The sequence below is a fragment of the Ixodes scapularis genome, unplaced genomic scaffold (assembly GCF_016920785.2).
Source record: "Ixodes scapularis isolate PalLabHiFi unplaced genomic scaffold, ASM1692078v2 PGA_scaffold7__128_contigs__length_106722199, whole genome shotgun sequence".
Lineage (NCBI taxonomy): Eukaryota > Metazoa > Arthropoda > Arachnida > Ixodida > Ixodidae > Ixodes > Ixodes scapularis.
Window position 1 is genome coordinate 98,757,081 of NW_024609882.1, and position 20,868 is coordinate 98,777,948.

General features: G+C 52.3%; 3 protein-coding genes across 3 annotated transcripts; 2 read left to right on the plus strand and 1 right to left on the minus strand.

Annotated features, from left to right (window-relative positions):
• Positions 1 to 13,621: 13,621 nt before the first annotated feature.
• Positions 13,622 to 14,949, plus strand: LOC121046207. The gene is made up of 3 exons (XM_042286314.1): positions 13,622 to 13,893; positions 14,618 to 14,879; positions 14,935 to 14,949. The coding sequence occupies exons 1-3, from the start codon at positions 13,649 to 13,651 to the stop codon at positions 14,947 to 14,949; spliced, it is 522 nt and encodes a 173-aa protein (XP_042142248.1). The 5' UTR covers positions 13,622 to 13,648.
• A 140-nt stretch (positions 14,950 to 15,089) lies between these two features.
• Positions 15,090 to 17,854, plus strand: LOC121833261 (zinc finger BED domain-containing protein 3-like). Its single transcript, XM_042286402.1, has 3 exons — positions 15,090 to 15,108; positions 15,699 to 15,881; positions 17,395 to 17,854. Exons 2-3 carry the CDS (start codon positions 15,728 to 15,730, stop codon positions 17,640 to 17,642), a joined length of 402 nt encoding a protein of 133 aa, XP_042142336.1. The 5' UTR covers positions 15,090 to 15,108; positions 15,699 to 15,727; the 3' UTR covers positions 17,643 to 17,854.
• A 2,189-nt stretch (positions 17,855 to 20,043) lies between these two features.
• Positions 20,044 to 20,868, minus strand: LOC121833259. The gene has a single exon (XM_042286400.1). The coding sequence runs from the start codon at positions 20,866 to 20,868 to the stop codon at positions 20,044 to 20,046; it is 825 nt and encodes a 274-aa protein (XP_042142334.1).

Consider the following 20,868-nt stretch of genomic DNA (forward strand, 5'->3'; position numbering starts at 1 on the left):
GCGCGCTCGCGTGCAGCATCGGGAGCAGCCTTTCGTTGTTGACGTTTACACGCGGTTTCCCGTTCTCGAAGGTCGGGTTCCGCCGCTCGCTTCGTACGTTCACGTTGAACTTCACGGTCTCGAACCTCAGGTTCTGCTGCTCGACGTTCTCGAACCAACGCGGCTTCCCGTTCTCGAAGGTCGGGTTCCGCCGCTCGCTTCGTACGTTTACGTTGAACTTCACGGTCCCGAACCTCAGGTTCTGCTGCTCGATGTTCACGAACCAACGCGGCTTCCCGTTCTCGAAGGTCGGGTTCCGCCGCTCGCTTCGTACGTTTACGTTGAACTTCTCGGTCCCGAACCTCAGGTTCTGCTGCTCGACGTTCACGAACCAACGCGGCTTCCCGTTCTCGAAGGTCGGGTTCCGCCGCTCGCTTCGTACGTTTACGTTGAACTTCACGGTCCCGAACCTCAGGTTCTGCTGCTCGACGTTCACGAACCAACGCGGCTTCCCGTTCTCGAAGGTCGGGTTCCGCCGCTCGCTTCGTACGTTTACGTTGAACTTCACGGTCCCGAACTTCAGGTTCTGCTGCTCAACGTTCACGAACCAACGCGGCTTCCCGTTCTCGAAGGTCGGGTTCCACCGCTCGCGTCGTACGTTTACGTTGAACTTCACGGTCCCGAACCTCAGGTTCTGCTGCTCGATGTTCACGAACCAACGCGGCTTCCCGTTCTCGAAGGTCGGGTTCCGCCGCTCGCTTCGTACGTTTACGTTGAACTTCACGGTCCCGAACTTCAGGTTCTGCTGCTCAACGTTCACGAACCAACGCGGCTTCCCGTTCTCGAAGGTCGGGTTCCACCGCTCGCTTCGTACGTTTACGTTGAACTTCACGGTCCCGAACCTCAGGTTCTGCTGCTCGACGTTCACGAACCAACGCGGCTTCCCGTTCTCAAAGGTCGGGTTCCGCCGCTCGCTTCGTACGTTTACGTTGAACTTCATGGTCCCGAACTTCAGGTTCTGCTGCTCAACGTTCACGAACCAACGCGGCTTCCCGTTCTCGAAGGTCGGGTTCCACCGCTCGCTTCGTACGTTTACGTTGAACTTCACGGTCCCGAACCTCAGGTTCTGCTGCTCGACGTTCACGAACCAACGCGGCTTCCCGTTCTCAAAGGTCGGGTTCCGCCGCTCGCTTCGTACGTTTACGTTGAACTTCACGGTCCCGAACTTCAGGTTCTGCTGCTCAACGTTCACGAACCAACGCGGCTTCCCGTTCTCGAAGGTCGGGTTCCACCGCTCGCTTCGTACGTTTACGTTGAACTTCACGGTCCCGAACCTCAGGTTCTGCTGCTCGACGTTCACGAACCAACGCGGCTTCCCGTTCTCGAAGGTCGGGTTCCGCCGCTCGCTTCGTACGTTTACGTTGAACTTCACGGTCCCGAACCTCAGGTTCTGCTGCTCGACGTTCACGAACCAACGCGGCTTCCCGTTCTCGAAGGTCGGGTTCCGCCGCTCGCTTCGTACGTTTACGTTGAACTTCACGGTCCCGAACTTCAGGTTCTGCTGCTCAACGTTCACGAACCAACGCGGCTTCCCGTTCTCGAAGGTCGGGTTCCACCGCTCGCTTCGTACGTTTACGTTGAACTTCACGGTCCCGAACCTCAGGTTCTGCTGCTCGACGTTCACGAACCAACGCGGCTTCCCGTTCTCGAAGGTCGGGTTCCGCCGCTCGCTTCGTACGTTTACGTTGAACTTCACGGTCCCGAACCTCAGATTCTGCTGCTCGACGTTCACGAACCAACGCGGCTTCCCGTTCTCGAAGGTCGGGTTCCACCGCTCGCTTCGTACGTTTACGTTGAACTTCACGGTCCCGAACCTCAGGTTCTGCTGCTCGACGTTCACGAACCAACGCGGCTTCCCGTTCTCAAAGGTCGGGTTCCGCCGCTCGCTTCGTACGTTTACGTTGAACTTCACGGTCCCGAACTTCAGGTTTTGCTGCTCAACGTTCACGAACCAACGCGGCTTCCCGTTCTCGAAGGTCGGGTTCCACCGCTCGCTTTGTACGTTTACGTTGAACTTCACGGTCCCGAACCTCAGGTTCTGCTGCTCGACGTTCACGAACCAACGCGGCTTCCCGTTCTCAAAGGTCGGGTTCCGCCGTTCGCTTCGTACGTTTACGTTGAACTTCACGGTCCCGAACTTCAGGTTCTGCTGCTCAACGTTCACGAACCAACGCGGCTTCCCGTTCTCGAAGGTCGGGTTCCACCGCTCGCTTCGTACGTTTACGTTGAACTTCACGGTCCCGAACCTCAGGTTCTGCTGCTCAACGTTCACGAACCAACGCGGCTTCCCGTTCTCGAAGGTCGGGTTCCACCGCTCGCTTCGTACGTTTACGTTGAACTTCACGGTCCCGAACCTCAGGTTCTGCTGCTCGACGTTCACGAACCAACGCGGCTTCCCGTTCTCAAAGGTCGGGTTCCGCCGCTCGCTTCGTACGTTTACGTTGAACTTCACGGTCCCGAACTTCAGGTTCTGCTGCTCAACGTTCACGAACCAACGCGGCTTCCCGTTCTCGAAGGTCGGGTTCCACCGCTCGCTTCGTACGTTTACGTTGAACTTCACGGTCCCGAACCTCAGGTTCTGCTGCTCGACGTTCACGAACCAACGCGGCTTCCCGTTCTCAAAGGTCGGGTTCCACCGCTCGCTTCGTACGTTTACGTTGAACTTCACGGTCCCGAACCTCAGGTTCTGCTGCTCGACGTTCACGAACCAACGCGGCTTCCCGTTCTCAAAGGTCGGGTTCCGCCGCTCGCTTCGTACGTTTACGTTGTACTTCACGGTCCCGAACCTCAGGTTCTGCTGCTCGACGTTCACGAACCAACGCGGCTTCCCGTCTCCTCTCCTTCACTTGAAGGAGAGGAGACTAGAGGAGGAGAGTTGCGCATGCGCGCGCGGTGTGAGTAGAAGCGAACGCACGCGAAGTGCACGCAGCTGGTAGAGAGAGAGAGCGGAGAGAGTAACGCGCAGCTGTTGGAGAGAGGGAAGGAGGAGAGTTGCGCATGCGTAGTGTGAGTGCGGACTACGACGCCGCGGGACATAGACCCGAGCAAGAGGTACTCCGCATCTAAAACGCCCGCAGCTTTTTACTCACGGTATGCGTCGGGAATCTTCCACATTTTGAAACGGAACGAAGGAAGGTTTACTCTTAGAAAAACTCGCAGCGTCCTCCCGGTCCAGCTGGACCGGGTCAGCTGACGACGACGAGACTGAACCCGTAGAAACTCAACCACACAATAACCAATTTGCGCTTCGTGTTAGTGTGAGCTTCTACCTCCAAGCACCGCACCACACACCATGAACGTTTCAGCTCTTTGTCGCATCCCCGTGTTGCACCAAACAAAATGAGATCGCCGAAGTCAACGCAGCGCTGTCGTGAACCTTGGCTTGTGGTTGCGCACTTGTGGACCCTGTGACTCCCTTCGCTTTCAAACCACACACGACGATTACGACTGATACTTTCCGTCTTCTGGGAACATCACAGGGGCACTTCTCCGGTCACGTCTTCGCTCTTGGGCTCGTAAACCGCGGAGTTTCTAGCTTCTGGCGTCCCGTCCGTCCCGTCAAACCAAAACTATACCGGCCCCATGTTGAACGTGCGTTGTTGCTAGATTTTCTCTGACCAATCAAAAACAATGAAAGCAAACCAGCTCTAGCTTCCAGCGTACATCGGCGTTGCGTACATCGCCGTGGTCAGATTTTCTTCGTTGGCTCTAACTTTAAGACGACCTACAGATGCAGCAACACTGGTATCAAGTTTTAATATGGCGGCCCCCACGGAGCGCCGTAAATTCTGAGGAGGTTGTATAGGAAGCGGCGACACCTTACCCCCCCCCCCCCCCCCCCCCCCCCTGTCTCCAAGACATGTCCAGGCCCGATGCTTCACCTCACAACACGCACGTTCAGCTAGGTAGCGCCGCCTGGCGGACGTTCGTTTTGTCTATTTTTCTAGCATGTTGTATTTACCTTAATATTGAAGATATATCATATATATGTTTTTTAACAACATGCTGAACACTGATCTCGGTGTGACCGTCCTGATTCAAACGAGTTTTACTGAGACAAAATTCGAAACTACGAAACAAGCACGGCCAGGCTTCGCTTTTGCAGCGCGAACGCGGAGAACGCTTGGCCGCTTGACCGTCGGCTTTGGCGGTCACCTTGAAGCGCACGCATAGAAATAGTTGGCGCCGGGTCTTGTGCGGGTGAAAAGACAGGGAAATAAGAAGAAAAATTCCGTTGAAAACGGCGAGTGGGTGCCGAGCTGTCAGTCAAAAACATTTAGATTTCTTGCTGTCGGTGCTGCTGGGGCGACATCATTGAACCTCCTACGGAAGAGATGGTTGGCTTCACTACATGGCAGGTTTGTACTAGGTGGCTTCACCGCACGGCAACCACATGTACTATTTGCCCTCTCCCTTCCGTTTGCCAGTGCTCGGACCTGACAGGCATAGTGTAACTTATATAGTCCTTTGTCCGGAAGTGCTCTTTTTAGCCTCGACCGCAAGGAGCAAAAGCGAACAATAATCTCGAACCCAGACGCTCACGGGGAGGGGGGGCTGCGTCGGCCTGCGCCGCCGGTTCCCGTTGAGGGCTTCTTCGCTGGTGTGCCGACTGCCGTTTCGCCGGCATCGGTCCTGTTTACCGCGGTATGTGAGTATAGTGCCCGTAATGTGAGAGCCGTGTGTCCATACGCCACTTTGCCGCTTTTGGTTTTCATCTAGCCGAGCCAGAAAACATCTCGCGACGAGTTGACCGCGCCGCGAGTGACGAAGAAGAAGCAAACATGGCGACGGTTTGTGCGATTGCTTTGGTGGCTCCGGTGTTGAGTGTCTTCAACGTCCTCGTGAGAAGGTTCCCCTGCCCTTCGAAGTTATTGCAAGCACCACGAAAGATGTGGAATCATCGTCTCAACTACAAATAAGCAGGCCTTCACGAGCAACAACGGTGCCGAGCAGGCGCTCGGCACAGTTGTGTCAGGCTCACGCAGCCAGCGGCACAGTTGTGTTGGTTGTGTCGTCAGATGTTCAACAACGCCGAGGTATTTTCATTTATCATTTGGAATGGCTTCAAGAGTGGGAAATTAATCTATTTCGCGGATTTTAACGCCGAGGCGAGTGCCCTCCGTTGCAGTGCCGTCGTCGCGCAAAGTGCAGAGAAAACCGGGTGGCGATGGCGGCGGTGCTCTTTGATCTTGCGCCGTCGGGCTCATGAAGTCCGGAGTAAACGTACGTACGTGCGTCTGCTGGATCGGTGTTTGGGACTTCCTCAAAACTCTTTCTCACGCGCATTTTCCTTGTGAAGCTTAGTAGCTCATTACACCTCATCGTCGACTGCGCTCATTTGACTACGACGGACGAGCCTGCGTGATCTGAATTTCACTGCCTAAGATCCTTGGTGTGCTGTAACGAGGGCTAATAAAATATCACCGCGAACTTCTGAACAAACGAGTCGAAGTTTCGTCTGCTATCATAACTGATCGCCTGTCACAATATTAATTAGTAGCGTTCCTAGACTCCGCCCCCCACAGGCACCGTGCTTCGTTGCCCGATAGTAAGTGTCTCCTGGTACCTCGTAGAATTCCAGCTCCCACTTCAAGTAAGTACCATCCTTTAGAACTGGCAATTAATAGCTTCGAACCCAGACGCTCGCAGTGTGTGTTTGTGTGTGTGTGGGGGGGGGGGGGGGGGAGGACGCGTGCTAACATACTCGGAGCCCTCGTTTACGCCGCTTCGCAGCGGCAGACAAGGCGCCACATTACAAAAGAGAGCTAATCCGAGCTGTCTATGTAACTAGACCCATTCGCTAGTCATTCGATGAAACGTCGTCGTCTCGTTTTCATTCGCTAAAACGGCGTTCGATCAAGTGAACGCCTCCCACTTATTTCGGCTCGGCAGAGCCGCGCTGCCGCAGAAAGGCAAGCAGTTCGCGAAAATCGGTCTCAAACGTGCCACGAATGTAATGTCGTATACAAGAAGCCAACAATCAAGCATTTGAAAGCTACAAGAAAGCGGTAGCGAAATATTTACTACGCAATGAACCCGGACTGAAACGCGGATGTCGAGGGTCAGCAGACACCGAGAACATCTAAGACAAGAAAGGTTTTCCCTTCTTTTCCTTGATCGAGATGAGTTCTCGAATGTTCACGACATCTTGCCTGTTGAAGAACGGGCCGCAGAGGCTTCTGGTGAAGACATATTTCACGATGTGTCGGTGCATTCGGACAGCCTGCCGCATCCATCTACCCAAAGCAACGCCGCCAACGCAGCCCCCCCTCCCTGCCTGCCAGTTCTTTCCGCGTGGTGGCGCGAGCGTAGATAAACATGGCGGCGTCCTGGAATTGGCGCGGACACTGGTCTATAGGGGGCACTGCCCTGCCTCGCCTGTTTTAAGAAAGTGGCGTCTACGCAGAAAGCTTTCCTCTCCTTACAGCTCTCCTGCTCGGATATTTTCGAAGATTCGTTGTGCGAAGATCTCGAAAAAGTGCAAGCAGGTGATCGCCAACGTGTACGCGAGTTCAAGAACGCGTTTTCCGGAGACGTCGTTCTGTGAAGTCCTGGAGACGGTCAGTAACGACACCGGAGTGTCTGGCAAGGTGGCGTCCCCAAAGCGAAGACCTCGCAATGTGAAAGTTTCGAGCACGAGGACGAGCTGCCTTCTGTCATGTCTGGTGTTAAAATCGGCCTTATGGCTTCAAAGAGAAACAAGCCTCAAGAAGGAACCGCCTCGGTGATGAATGGTGTCTACGGCTCCGTCTGCTTGCGGGACCTTAAGGCCCGTTCACACTCTTGCAACCGAGTAAGACCGAGAGAGACCAGACCTGTTTTTAAGCCTCTTGCGATCTCTTAGGACTAGCTCCGCTGCAGCGTACCCGGTCCTAAGAAGTCGCGAGAGGCTTAATAACCGGTCTGGTCTCTCGCGGTCGTGCTCGGTTGCAAGAGTATGAACGGACCTTCAACCATGGTCGGCTCAGCGGACGATGCGTGTGGCTGCATTCCGACACGTCTGGGTTCTTCTGCCTGCGGCACCGTAACCTTGCTCGGCTAAGTGGACGACGCACATGCCGGTGCCTGTATTCCGAGGCCCCTGCTTTCCTCAAAAAGCAAACAACACTCGATCGTGATCTCGAGTGCCGTGTGTTGTGTACGCGTCTACTGGGAATCTTTCCCGGTTCATGGGGGCGCCGGCACCAGAGTAGCGAGATACTGCCGTCTGGATGACTTTCATACACCGGCGAGTATCCGACTCCGAAGGAAACTTCCATGAAGTCACATCACGGGAGGGAATGCCAAGCCGTCTCACCAATGGTCCAGTGCGGTCTCCTAATCCCAGTATTTCGTATATAAAAGACCGTCCTCCGCACTCTCAAGGTACTCTCTGATTTCACGCTACCATGTAAATAAACGGCTTTAAATGACACATGCAAAGGAAAAAAAAAACTTTTTTTAGACAGCTTAGATGGAAAAAGGATGTCATAAAACGATTTTGCAACGAAGAAAAAAAATGTTAGAGCTATGTTTACGGCGCTATAGGAATTTGTAGTTGGCACTCGCGGGAGCCGCCACTGGTCACGTGGTAGGCCCGCGCGCCGCCGCGCTGTGTCGCCGCCGCACGCTGAGCGTTGTGCGAACGCCGCTTCAACGCGTTTCTCCACGCCGCCGTCGCCGCCGCCGCAGAGGTTCGTCTGCTTCGGGGCGCCGCCGCCGTCGTCTGACCGGCGCACAGGTCTATCACGTCTGCTTGCGCTTTTTCAGGAGTTTCCTTTGGGCTCTAAAAGTTACTAATTCGTCTTAGTTTTTTTGTTATACTTCAAACAACGAATATGTTACTTTTAGAGGCCATAGGAAGCTTCCGAAAGAGTGCAAGCACCACGTGACAAATATGGGCCCGTCACGTGATAAACAATGGCCACTTTTCCGCGGCGCCCGCCGGCACTAACTACAAATTCGTATAGCGCCGTAAATATAGCTCTAAACATTTTTCTTCTTAGTTGTAAAATTTTTTATGATACCCTTTTTCCATCTAAGCTGTTTCAAAAAAAAAAAAAATTTTTCCTTTGCATGTGCCCTTTATTAAGTAGAGGCGCCCTGGACCTCGATCGTTCTTCCGTTTTGAACAGGCCGGCGTAGGGTTCAAGCGGAACACCAGCCCCCAGTCTACCACTTTATAACTAAAAAGGTACAAAAAGAGGAATTGAAATATGGACTTCCGCAGTGCGCAAATCTTGCACAAAAAATACGTCGAAAAAAAAAAAAAAAAAAAAGCTTTGCGCCTTAAGTGGATTCGAACCACCGCCACCGAGACGTCGGTATCGCCAGAGCACCGCCTTGTACCATTCGTCCACGAAACACGCGGAGTAACGCATTTTTTTTTTGCATTTTCATGCGCACTACTTCAGTACCTTTGCCATTGTAGCACGCTATGTATGACACGGATATACCTGCAGCACGTATGCGTAGAGTAAGTTCGTCTGCTTCTTGCACAGGTGTTGAGATGATGTCAGAACGCCAAGCTCGTATTGGCTGATTGAAAATATAAAAATGGGCTCCAGGTCATCCTAGCATTGCGGTCTACCCACTATCCTTTCAATCAAAGCCAATCAGAGCTCGGCGTCGTTCTGACGTCACTGCAACTGCTCCGCAAAGAGCAGACGACTTGCTCTCCGCACGGCTAGTAAGAAGGTATCGGTCAGAAAAAGGCAGGAACTCCTGCACTTACTAACCTTTTACTAAATATCGTACATTTGCGGTAGCAAACAGAACGTTTGCTACCGCAAAGAGTACGTGTATAGACTGATGCTGTGCTCCCATTGGCTGTGAACAATAGTAAGAGGCTTGGGTCAGGTTCTGTGTTCTTCAAGTTTTCAATAATTATAGTGATTATAGCATTCGCTATAGTCACTATCACATCGACTCCTATCTACCTTTATGTGCTCAAGTACAGAGTTACAGAATTTTTGTTCGCCGGATATGGGACTGAAACTCACGAGGCTGCTGAAAAACATTTCCTTTTTATTGCAAACGCGAATCAAAGAGGAAAGTTGTTTTCGAAAGTTCCTTTAACACCGGAAATGTCGCTGAACTGTAGCGAGAACGGTTTCGCCGCAAAGGCAGGATTACAGTGTTCTAGACGGTGTAGTGGCAAGAGCGGCGCCCGCTTATAATGATGCGCGTGAAGACGGTCGATGTAGATACCGCGAGTGGCGCTGGAGTTCTGTGCCCAAGGAGAATTAATGGCGCGTGTGCGATGAACGAAGAAGACGACGAGGGTGACGCGGTACGCTTCTCCGAAATGTAGCACCGTAGAACTTCTTTCGCAGCTGTTAAGCCTGCAGCCCTAGTGATAGCGTTGCTGAACGATGTGTCAGTATTGGGGGGAGTCAATATTAATTAAATAATCTCCCTCAAAACACGGGAATATTTCAAATAGAGGAGGGCACACACTCTAGAGGCATTAGTCCAAAGGCAGAACTGCAATTTACTATACTTCGTTTCACCTTATGTTGTACCGCAGCGAAGGCTAGAAGCGCAAGCTCATATAGCGTTGGCAGCTGCATGCTCTAAATTCACGAGAGCGTGTGCCGCCGAGATGTGCCCCAGAGCGAAAAGCTCGCGCTTTTAGCCTTTCCTGCGGTACATCATAAGGTGAAACAGAGTATACAGAACAACATTAGCAGTTGTTTCGCACCGCGAAAAGCTCCAGTCAAACCACAGTAGTAAGCGCCGAACGGCGCTGATGATGGGGCTGACGGGGGCGCGCTCCTAGGGCACAGAGCAGCAGCGCCATGGTGTCGTCTACGCGCAAAATCTTCACAAAGCGGCCACCGCTCTAGCCACTACAACCCCCTCTAGAACACTGTAGCAGGATCGTGCTTGCTGCATCTCAGACATCATCTTGTTCCCGCGTAAGCGTCTGGTGTCGCACTAACGACGACGACAACCCACAGACAGCCTCGAGAACAACGCGCGAGCAATCATAGAACTGATGGCCTACCCCAACTAGCTGCCGACGCCCGGTCTGTACCAAGAGCACATCTCGTGTAAATACTTGTACACAGATTAAAGAACACTAATAATGTCTAGCAATGGCGACGAGTACCAAACCAGCCTCTGAAGTCAACGGACGCAACTCCGAGTATGCGGTGATGACGTACCAAGTGCCACAGTTCGACGAGACGAACGAGACGTGGACCTCGTTTATTATCCGCATTGAGTCCTACTTCGAGGGAAACGGCATCGTGAACGACGTAAAGAAGAGAGCGCTTCTCGTTTCGGCACTGGGCTCAAGAGCAACCTACGTCTTGAGTGGGCGTTGCGCACCAAGGAAGTTTAGAGAATTAACCTACGGTCAAGCGGTTGAAATTCTCAAAGAATTTTATGCACCGAGACTGAACGAGATAGCTGAAAGCTTCAAATATTTACGAGGGTTCAGAAAGAGGAAGAGTCGGCTCAGGAATTCATGGTGGAACTTCGGCAGCTGGCCGATAAAAGCAACTTCGGCGACATGTTAGACCGCATGCTACGAGACAAGATAGTGTGCGGAATTCGAAATATCGACGTTCAGAAGACACTACTTTCCAGGCCCAAGTTGACATTGCAGGAAACTGAGAACATCGTGCTGGCGGCGGAGGAGGCGAGACAAAGTGTCAAGCTCATGAAGCCTTCAGACGTGAGATCAGAGCCGGAGCTGCACAAACGGTGGGTAAGCAACGACCGGGACCGTCACGCCCGTACAGCAAGGAAGAACGTGGACCATCGCTAGCGCGCGAACGGTGCGGCAGCAAGGAACACTCCGAGATGGCCTGCACGTTCAAGAAGGCGAAGTGTTTCCAGTGTGGAAAGAAGGGACACCTCGCACTAATGTGTCGCTTTAAGGGCAAGCGACAACAGAGGACGTTCGCACTAACAGAAAACTCCGCTGAGGACGGCGACACAGCATTCTCCTCGCACCTGCTGTCCCTGAAACAAAATCCGATCGGGGAGAACAAGGTCGTCGGTCCAGTTCGGCGCAAGTTCTGTTGGGGCGGAGTCGACATTATCGTGGAGATCGACACGGGATCAACTGTGTGCGTGATATCCTGGGACATTTACAATTAGCACAGGGAAAGTTGGCCAAAGCTGGAGAAGTCAACCCTGAAGTTGTCTTGCTACTTGGGGCCCATTGCCGGTAAGCTCACGCTTCCTGTTTCGTATGCCGACAAGACTGTCACAGCGTCGATGACTGTACTTCGCCGGCCAGGACGATGTTTGTGTGGCCGAGACCTGAACCAAGCACTAAACAACTTGGGAACTCCTGTTCTCAGTGTGTTCAACTCGAAAAGCCAATGTAAAGGGGAGGGTCTGGATAAAATCTTGACCGAGCACGAAGAGGTATTTGAGCCAACGCAAGAACTGTTCGAGATTCCACCCGCACACCTGTATGTCAAGGAGGGGTCGGTTCCAAAGTTCTTCAGGACTAGACCTCTTTCGTATGCTATGAGGAACAAGGTTTCTGACGAGCTCGACAGGCTAGTGAAGAACGGCGTTCTGTCTCCTGTGGCACACTCAGAGTGGGCAACCCCGATCATGCCGGTTACGAAGGACGGATCAGTCAGTATTTGCGGCGATTACAGGCTAACCGTGAACGCGGCATGCGTTACCGAGCAATTTTCCGCTACCTGTGATTGATTACCTCTTCGCCGCTCTCAACGATGGAGAAGTGTACAGCACGCTGGATCTTCGCGACGCTTACAATCAGATTCCCCTTGAGGAAGAGGCTAAGAAACTGACGGTCATCAATACCTATCGAGGATTGTTTTGTTACAACCGTCTGCCGTTTGGGGTGTCTTCCGCACCCGCTATTTTTCAGCGTGCTATGGAGACTATGCTGAAGGGCCCCTCCCCCCCCCCCCCCCCCTCCCCGCGGCTCTTGGAAGTTACGTGGTTTTGTTTGCGGCTCTTAAGCTGGGTCAGCCTGTCCTAAGAGCTGCATCAGATGCTATAAGCCACTGAAGCGAAATCAGCATGAAGTGTGTCATGCGGCTTCCTGGTTGTGCGAGGCACGAAGCCACGGGGCACGCACACATGAAGTGCCGCATTGGCTGAAATGGCTCGCGGCATCCGTCGCAGTAAGTCGTGAAGTGCAACAGAGTAGCCTAAAGAAGTTCCGAAATGTGTTCATGGCTAAAGGGAAGCTCTGGCAAAATTTTGATGGTCTGAGTTGCCTCAATATTGGTTGAAAATATCAGTAGTCATGGTTGTAGTAGTAACCCATATTATAGGTCAAAAATTATTTCTTCTTTCAAGTTCGTTCCCCATCGCTTTTCAGACTGCAAAGCTCAACTGGCAACACTGAAAACATGATAGGTGTTGCAATTTGAGCATTATGGCTTGTTCCCAGCGAGTCACAAAAAAGCTTGATGGTGTGAAATTAATGCTGCTAAAGCTCACTATAGCGGAGGAAAAACAGATGTGTGACACAACTCTTTATTTTACTGTCAACTCAACCTGAAATTTTTAGATATGATGTCGTGACATCAGGGAAATGTGGACGTTCACGTTCAGTTGCTGTTCTCTCCATGACTATTCTGAACTTAAAAATAAGAAATAACATGCCAGAAACAGTAAAGCCTGGACAATCCATTAACGTAGTATATCTTGTTAGCCAATGCTTCAAACCTACTTTTAGCGGTCAACAAAAATCGGTCTCGGTGTGTTATGCTGCAATTTAGTGCAGGGGGGGGGCGACTAGGTGGTGGATGTTTGTTGTGAAAAGATCAACAGATGACCTTGCCCCGTTCAAAAGAGAAAAAAAGAACCTGCTTCGGGCAATCTATGGTGGCATTTCGAAGACAATGCCTAATGGTGCTCGCCGACTTGTATAAAATGCCAACGGATAGCGCAACATGAGACACGCAAAGATGTGACACTTCCACGCCCTGCGGAAGCTGTTTTGTTTTTCTCCAAAATTTCCGTCGCGAACTCCGCAAATTTACCACGGGAGTCATTTTTCTTGTTTGATTCGTTGATGTGACTACTGAAACTTGCTAATGCTTGCACCTGTATAGTGATCGCAATATACATATGCGAGCTTATCAAGGCACTTTCGCCACGCCATATATACACATATGCAAGTGACTTCTACAAAAGTGCAACTTACTTTTTTTTTTGTGAAAACAGTCATTTTAGGGTGTGGACTTATAGACTGGAAAATATGTTACCTATTTTTTATTTAGTGTACTTAGAATATTATTTAATTTTGAAAGTGTACAATACAATTGAGCCACACCGTGCTGAAAGAAGTGCAGCCTAGGGTGCCTTCATGTGCGCTTCGCATAGAGTGATGCGAACTGCCTGTTTCCCTTTCCCCCCCCCCCCCCGCTATTTTGTTCCTCAATATAAAGTTTTAGTAGATCGTTTTGGCTCTCCCGCTACGCTATACGCTAGAGCGACGACGCTACGGCGCATGCGCGCTGCTAGCGGAAAATTAGCGGAGCTGTGGAGGCTAGCGGAGGCGCGCTGTTCTGCAAAAATAGCGGGGGAGGTAGCGGGATGTGCTAGCGCGGGTCTCGCGAGAACGAGTCGTTGCGAGATTAGGGAACGCCGGGGAGAGCCAGCGTTCTCGATCACTTCCAAGATGTCCGCGATGTCTGCCGCGTTGAATGTGCCCGCTGTGCGGTCGCGCTTCGTCGTGGCAGACGACATTCTGCTGCTACAAGAGGTAGCAGCGACAAACCCATTCGAGGACCACGACAGGTGGCGAGCAGTCACAGAGATGGTCAACAAAGCAACCGGGAAAAACTTCACAGCTCGTGCCATACGCGAACGCTGCGACCTGCTACTCGGCCACTTTCGTCGAGAGGACAGGGCGAACTTAAGAAAGTAAGTACAGTAACCTCTGTTCCTTGAGCGCATTTTAAGCTGAAATCGGCGAAACATTCGGTCTGCGGCTCGTTCTGAGATCCACTGCCTGAACTGACCTGAGCAGGACTGGCAAGCGGTGATGCAATGAGGGCACAGCCACGGATACGCCAGATTTGTATTCATAGTACGGGTGTCGTGTTTTCGGAGTTTATATCTTGTGAAATTGGGAGTCTGTTTTACGGAACATATATTTTGCAAGGGAATCGTTGTTTAACGCATTTTATTTTCGTTCTATTTCCAATGCTCCGAAATTAATAAAGAGATGGTCTGCGTTGCTCTTTCCCAGATTTTCCAGTGATTTTTACCGCCCCGGCCAGCGTTTTTTAGTCAGCTCATATCGATTCCCACTGTACATTTTATTTTCCTCTTCCCTTGCTCACGGGGATGACCTTTTAAGTACCCATGTGGCTTGACCACATGAGACAAAATGTGAAAATTGATCGGATGCAGAGTTTTGTATTCCTGTTTGATAAGAGCCAATGGCTATGTTGATGCAGCATGACTTTTCATGAGGCAGTTACTTGCTGCAGGTGTGACTAAATAAAATTCAGGGTTGTTGCGTGCAGATATGCTAAATCTTAACAACTCAACTCACATCTAACAATTAAAGATACTAAATCACCTTGTGTTGAATTGAAATACTCCTGCTGCAATCATTTCCATCTTATTCTTCAAACATTAGGTCTGGCACAGAGGAGCAATACTCCGAAAAGGAGCACCTGCTCCAAGAAATAAATGACATGGCGAGGGAGTTCGGCCACCAAGTCAGGGTCCAGCCCAGAAAAGTGGGCATGACGGCGGGCAACGCCATAGGGCCAGGCAGCAGGACCAACAAAGCTTCGGCCAGGGCGGAGCTACACGCCGCCAATGCCATCAGGGAGACAGCTGTGACGGCAATCAATGCAGCAGCCGCTGCTGCGAAGAACGTAGCCAACGCAGAGGAGGTAGTGGACGAAGATTCGGAAAACATTATGGGCAAGTATAATCTGCATAGACCAGCGTCCGAAATCCTAGTCTCCAGTGATAAAAATGGGGAATAATAATCTCAATTGCAGGCTTTTGTGAAGAAAGGGGCTGTGCATAAAACAAGATTTTTGCTTTTCGCAGCACTCTTGGCATCGGTGTCGTTCTTGGAGCTTCAGCACTATGCATTTCCGACATTCTTGAACTACGGTATGCACAAAGGTTTCTAAAAAAGAAAAACACGAAGTCTTGCAAAAATCACAGCCCTTTACAGTGTTGTGGCATCAGCATAAACAAACATTGCGGTGCCCATCGAACAGAGCAAACACTGGTCCACAGATATAGATGAAAATTTGATTCTACTGGAATGTGTGATGACATACTTTGTTACAAAAACGAATGGTGTTAGTTTCATACATCTATAAGGCGATTCAGGTATCTTTATAGTTAAGCTTGAAGTTTCACAAGCCACAGAGAACTCGAGAGGCTGCCTGTAGTCTGGAAGGACCCTTAATAAGAAAATTCACCCAGAAACTTGCCTTCTTTAAGGCCATTAGCTCTCCCCGAGCCAACCTTTTCAATTGCACCCCCCCTCCCTCTCCCAGCCTCTCCTACACTTCTCTGCTTCGTTTGTAGAGGCTCTAGAAGAGAACCTCAGCCTGTGTAGTGTGCCACATACAGATGCTTCTGGCATTCGTTACAATGCCTTTGCACGGTTCACAATAGGTTAACCCTGTGCTTGAGGCTGAGCGTTGCCAAAACTGTGATTTCACTCAATTTCTTTCACACGTTATGTGCAGGTGAGGAGTCTCCAGCGTCTCTTCTACTCATGCAGATGTGTGAGAATGGCGCCAGAAGCACGCCTGCAGTTGCCACGCCTGCCACCGGAGGCCCTTCGCAGTCGACGTCCACCGATGGGGCCAATGGGTCCGATCGGACGAGGTCACCACCACCACCTAGGGCAAGAACTGCGGCACTGCGAGGTATGAATATCAATATTCACTAAGCATTTTATGATTATTTTTTGTGCAGTGTTTCCAGGACCACTTGCATCTTACTTGAGTAATTTCTACTCCAGGCAAGTCTTGTACTAGACATCAAGACTCTCAATCAATTGGAAGGAAGCATGCTGAATTGAGCGGTGTCAAACACTTTTGCCTTCCCAAGCACGAAGAACCTCAAATTGCATGTTTCGTTAATTGCGTTGTTCAGCAAGTAGTCTAAACTAAGCTCTTTCTGCTGGAAATTGTTTGCTTTTCATGGGTGCAGCTTGTCGGAATTTCATTTTTTTCAAGAACAATTCGAAGTAGGTAGCACAGTGCTGAAAAGAGCTGCAGGAGTGGGTGCTTATGTAGCTACCTACATGCCACAAGCTAAATTAAGCACCTGTGTTGAGCACCTGATTGTTTTGAGTGTGTGAACCATCAACAGAAAGTTCCCAAACTCCCTATAAGAGCTGTCCAAACGGCATGTTTTCTGCCGTTCGTGGCATTTGCTGTACCTGCAGTGGAGGTTTTCCTACGCTTCCCATCTGCTCTCATACATTCTTTTTGTCAGGAGAAAAGCTTCCCTGTGGTAGCCTGCTTTCCCCGCGGCAAAAAGAATGTACCATAGAATACCGCGCATCCGCCCATTCCACATTAAGCACCCATATCCAAATTTTTAAGATATGAAAAAATATGCACAGTACATTTATATGTAAAATTAATGACCGGATAAGTGCCAATCCCCCATTTTTTCGTGATTATCTCTAAATTTTGAGTGGGCGCTTGTCCGGTATTTTACACTATGAAGGCGGATATAGATTGTAAAAAAGCCTTCACTTCCGTCACGGCAAATGTACCAAATGGCCGGAAATTAATCCTATTTGGACAGCCCTTTACGTTGCTTTGGATAAAGTGCGGCAGCAGTGTTGAGGCAGGACTAACAAAAAAAGGCAGGTTGAGCAGCAGGCAGTACCACACTAGTGAGGCTTCACTATTTTGATTGGCACTGTACCTACACGTGTGCTGAAGCCTAGGTTCTTCGGTCCGGCATTAGGTATCCCATGTGCAACGGCTGCAATTATTTTTAATTTACATTCAAAGCATAGTGAATGAAATATGATTTTGCCTGGGGACTCCATTAGCTGCCAGTGATTGGGTTAAATATGTTCACTACAGCTGTTGACAATGCCCACCCGAGTGAGTTAATTCTTTTTGAGGTGCTTGGTTTGCAATAATCAGTTTCATCTTAATAAGGTGGTACAACAAGAGCTACAAATGTGGGCTCAAATGTGTGGAAGGCACTTTTAAAGCAGGGGTGCACCTCTTATCAGAAAGGACAGAACGAGCCGGTTGGTAAGGATAATTAAACTTGAAGAAAACAAGTTTAATTCTAATGAGAACATATCAGAAAATTAGAATCAACCAGTTGCTTATCGTTGTACGGGTGAACCATATCAGAACTGTTTTCACTCTGCTGTCATTTTTCCTGATTGCACATGATTTTCTGCAGGAAAGAAGAAAACTCGCGATGGGGACGTGGCCACCTTCTTGCAGCAGCGCAGTCATCAGAAGCGAGCCATTCGAGAGAGGGAGCTCGATATAGAAGAGCGGAGACTCGCTCTAGATGAAAAACGGCTGGAGTTTGAGCGTGAACGATTTGCCGAGGAAGCCCAGGCGAGAGCCGAGGAAAGGCGCGAGCTCTCCGAACAGCGACGGATCATGTTCGAGTTCCTGCTCGGTCAGGCCAAAAGGAATTGAAGATTTGTGGCTCTACTTCCAATAAATGGAGATGACAAATTTTATTGAATATGATCTGCAAAACATTCCAGTAATAAAGGACGCCATTTGCAGTGGCAAATCTTGTTTTAACCATGAACACATCAGAAGAAGAAAAAAAGTAGATTGATATAGTCTGCAAGTTTTTGATTTTGCTGAAAATATATATGTACAATGCTTGAGGGCAGGTAGACACACTGTACAATATAAACATGTTGGATGGCACAGTCCGACGAGGTGAAAGCAGATTTGAAGGAAAACCAGCTGTTACTTGGAAAGCTTGGCAACGAGACACCTATTTCTGTCATCTATTTTGCTACTGTAAAAATGGCACGCACTATCCCACTTACATCATAGTTCATTGAAATTGCCTTGTGCTTCATCCATACTCTGTTTACCAATGTGGGAGCCTCTGGCTCCCTTTCCCTGATCCGGCCTTCTGGCCGCGGGCACGACGTCGGAGGCCACTCGGCTTCCGACCGGAGCGTACCGTATCGTGGCAAGGAGAGGCAGCCATCTTGGTTGTCTACTCTCGCCACTCCTCCGTCCGCGTCCCTCCCGCTGGGAGGGACGTAGGGAACTTCCCTTTGGCGGGCTCGCCCGCCCCTCCGGGGACGAGGCCGGAGCCGCCAGGGAGAGAAAGAGAGAGAGAGCGTGTCCTCCGGCCGCTCGGGGAAGGGACTGTTCTGCTGGACTTGAAACTGTTCGGACGTGCGGCCACGCACTCTGCTGCCCCACCTCCGTCCAGGCTCTCGGGAAAGTGCGGCAAGGTAAGGACAACCTCCCCCTTGCCGTTACTAGTCTTTATATCTTTGTATTTATCCGGACAAATAAACCCCGGGTGTCCCTCTATTCTGTGTGTCCGTGTACTCCCTTCGTGAGTCCCGGCTAGCGGGTGCAGCCAACAGTCGAACCCGTCGTAGCGGTGACTCTGATCCGCTGCGGGGTGGTGGTTTCGCGGTCGGCCTCCTATCCGGACGCCTCGCACCCATTTGAGACCTCCACATTCTGGCGCCCAACGTGGGGCCACGGCACCTATCGTTGTCGTGGTTTAGCGTAAACTTTGTGGTTGCCCCGCTGTTAGGGTTTTCTTGAGCCATGTCCGCGGATCAGCCCGATTTCGGAGCTTTGATCACGTTGGCGGACGTGGCTACGGGAGGGCAGCCCCTGGCCGCCCCACTCCCACCCGTCGGCTACCCGGCCACCGACTCTGTCGGCGGCCGCTGGTTTGCGCCACCCTTGGCCAGCGGACTCTCCCGTGAAGTACGCACCTTGGCTGAGGACCCCCTGACCCCGTCTCCTTTTAGAGACCCCGGCCAGGCGCGGCCAACGCCCGGCGCTCCTTCCACCCTGGAGGGGAACGCCGTTGGCGACGTGAGCGGACCAGCCGGTGGTTATAGCGCTCCGCCTCTTTATCCGCACGACTCGGTGTCCCAACGGGCCGATGTCCCGCATGACGACGCTACGCGGGTCTCCCCTTTGCGAGAGAGCATCCGCGCGCGCGACGCCGTCGCTGCTCCCATCGGAGCGAACGCCACCACCGCTCCGTCTCTTCATCCGCGCGACTCGGTATCCCCACGGGCCGATGTCTCGCATGATGACGCTACGCGGGTCTCCCCTTTGCGAGAGAGCATCCGCGCGCGGGACCCCGTCGCTACTCCCATCGGAGCGAACGCCGCCGGCGACCTCATTGAGTTGCCGGCCGACGGCCCGCAAGCCCCGCCGAGGCGCAGCATCCCTCCGCTTGGAGGTGAGAGTTTGCCGATTGGCCTCTCGGGAGTCTCACCTTTACCAGACTTTTCCCCAGCACGGCGGGCGCCCGCAGCGACCCACTCGGGCAATGATCTCGCGGGCTCTCATGACGCGCTGTTGCAGGAGGCGACACGAATCATTGAGAGCCTGTCCGGCGCGATGCAGGCGATCTTGCCAGGCCCGAGAGGCATGCGATCGCCTGTACGGATCCCTATCCCCAAGTATAAGGGGTATGGGGACTCCATCAGCGCTACGGACTTCCTTGAGGACCTGCTACACTATCAGCAGGCAATGGGGATGTCCGATCAAGAGATCCTGGGTCGCATTCTGCCCGTTGCCCTGACCGACCAGGCAGCCCGCTGGTTTCGCCTGGCTGGGCAACACGCGCTCACTCTCCAGGAGTTCCGGCTGTCTTTTCGACAGGAATTCCTCCCCGCAGACTATGAGCGGAGGATGCGACGAGAGTTGGAGCGACGGACTCAGCATCCGGACGAATCGCTCCTCGAGTACGTCCGGGCCATGCAGGAGCTGTTTCTGATAGCTGACCCTGCGGCCCCGAACTCGGAGCGAGTCGAGCGAGTGATTAGGCAGGCGCATCCAACGTTCGCCGCCTATCTGCGCGGCAGTCGGTTCAGCTCCCTGGACGATCTTGCCGTTGAAGCTCGCCGCCTACAGGGCGATATCCTCGCCTCGCGCGCCTACAGGCCTCCGCCTCACCCGTCGGAGTCCCTAGAGCCACGCTGTGCGTGGAACGGAGACTTCGGGGCTCGGACTCGCCGCCCTGAGGCGTATGCGGCATATGCCGACACGCGGGGAAGGGACACGAGAGACATTTCCGATCGTGCCCTGGACCCCTACACCTTTGGCTTGCGACGAGGCTCCACAGAGGCGCATGCGGCCCAGCGCAATCGGGACCGCCCGTCGGATACAAGGCAGCGCAGGGGGGCGCAGGTTGAGCACCAAGATGCTCCCAGTGAGCGTCCCGCCCCGTCGAGGAACGTGCGACGAGACCCACCCCGCGGTTCGGACGCACGGTGTTTCCGCTGCGGTAATCTGGGCCATTTCGCCCGAGAATGTACTGACCGGCGGACAGCGCCTCCCAACGCCTCGGGAAACGGAGCAGGCCGCCGCTGACGAGGCCGGCGGCTCGGAAGAACGCGGGGGCGCCCATGATCGCCCTCGCTCCGTCCGCGTATCGGCTCGATTTTTCACCCGATGCGCCTGCTCCGTTCGTGGCCCTCACAATCGCTGGTCGAACGTTTGCGGCTCTCCTTGATTCCGGGGCCAGCGCATCGTTATTCGGCGAGGAAGTATTTGCACACTTGCAAACGCACTCTGTGCGGTTAAGAGAGTGCAACACGTCCTTCCGGCTGGCCGCTGGTGGCACCGCCCAGTCGAGCGGTGCCGTGCGGTTAGTCGTGCGATGGGACCACAGAGTGAGGCGCCACCGTTTCAT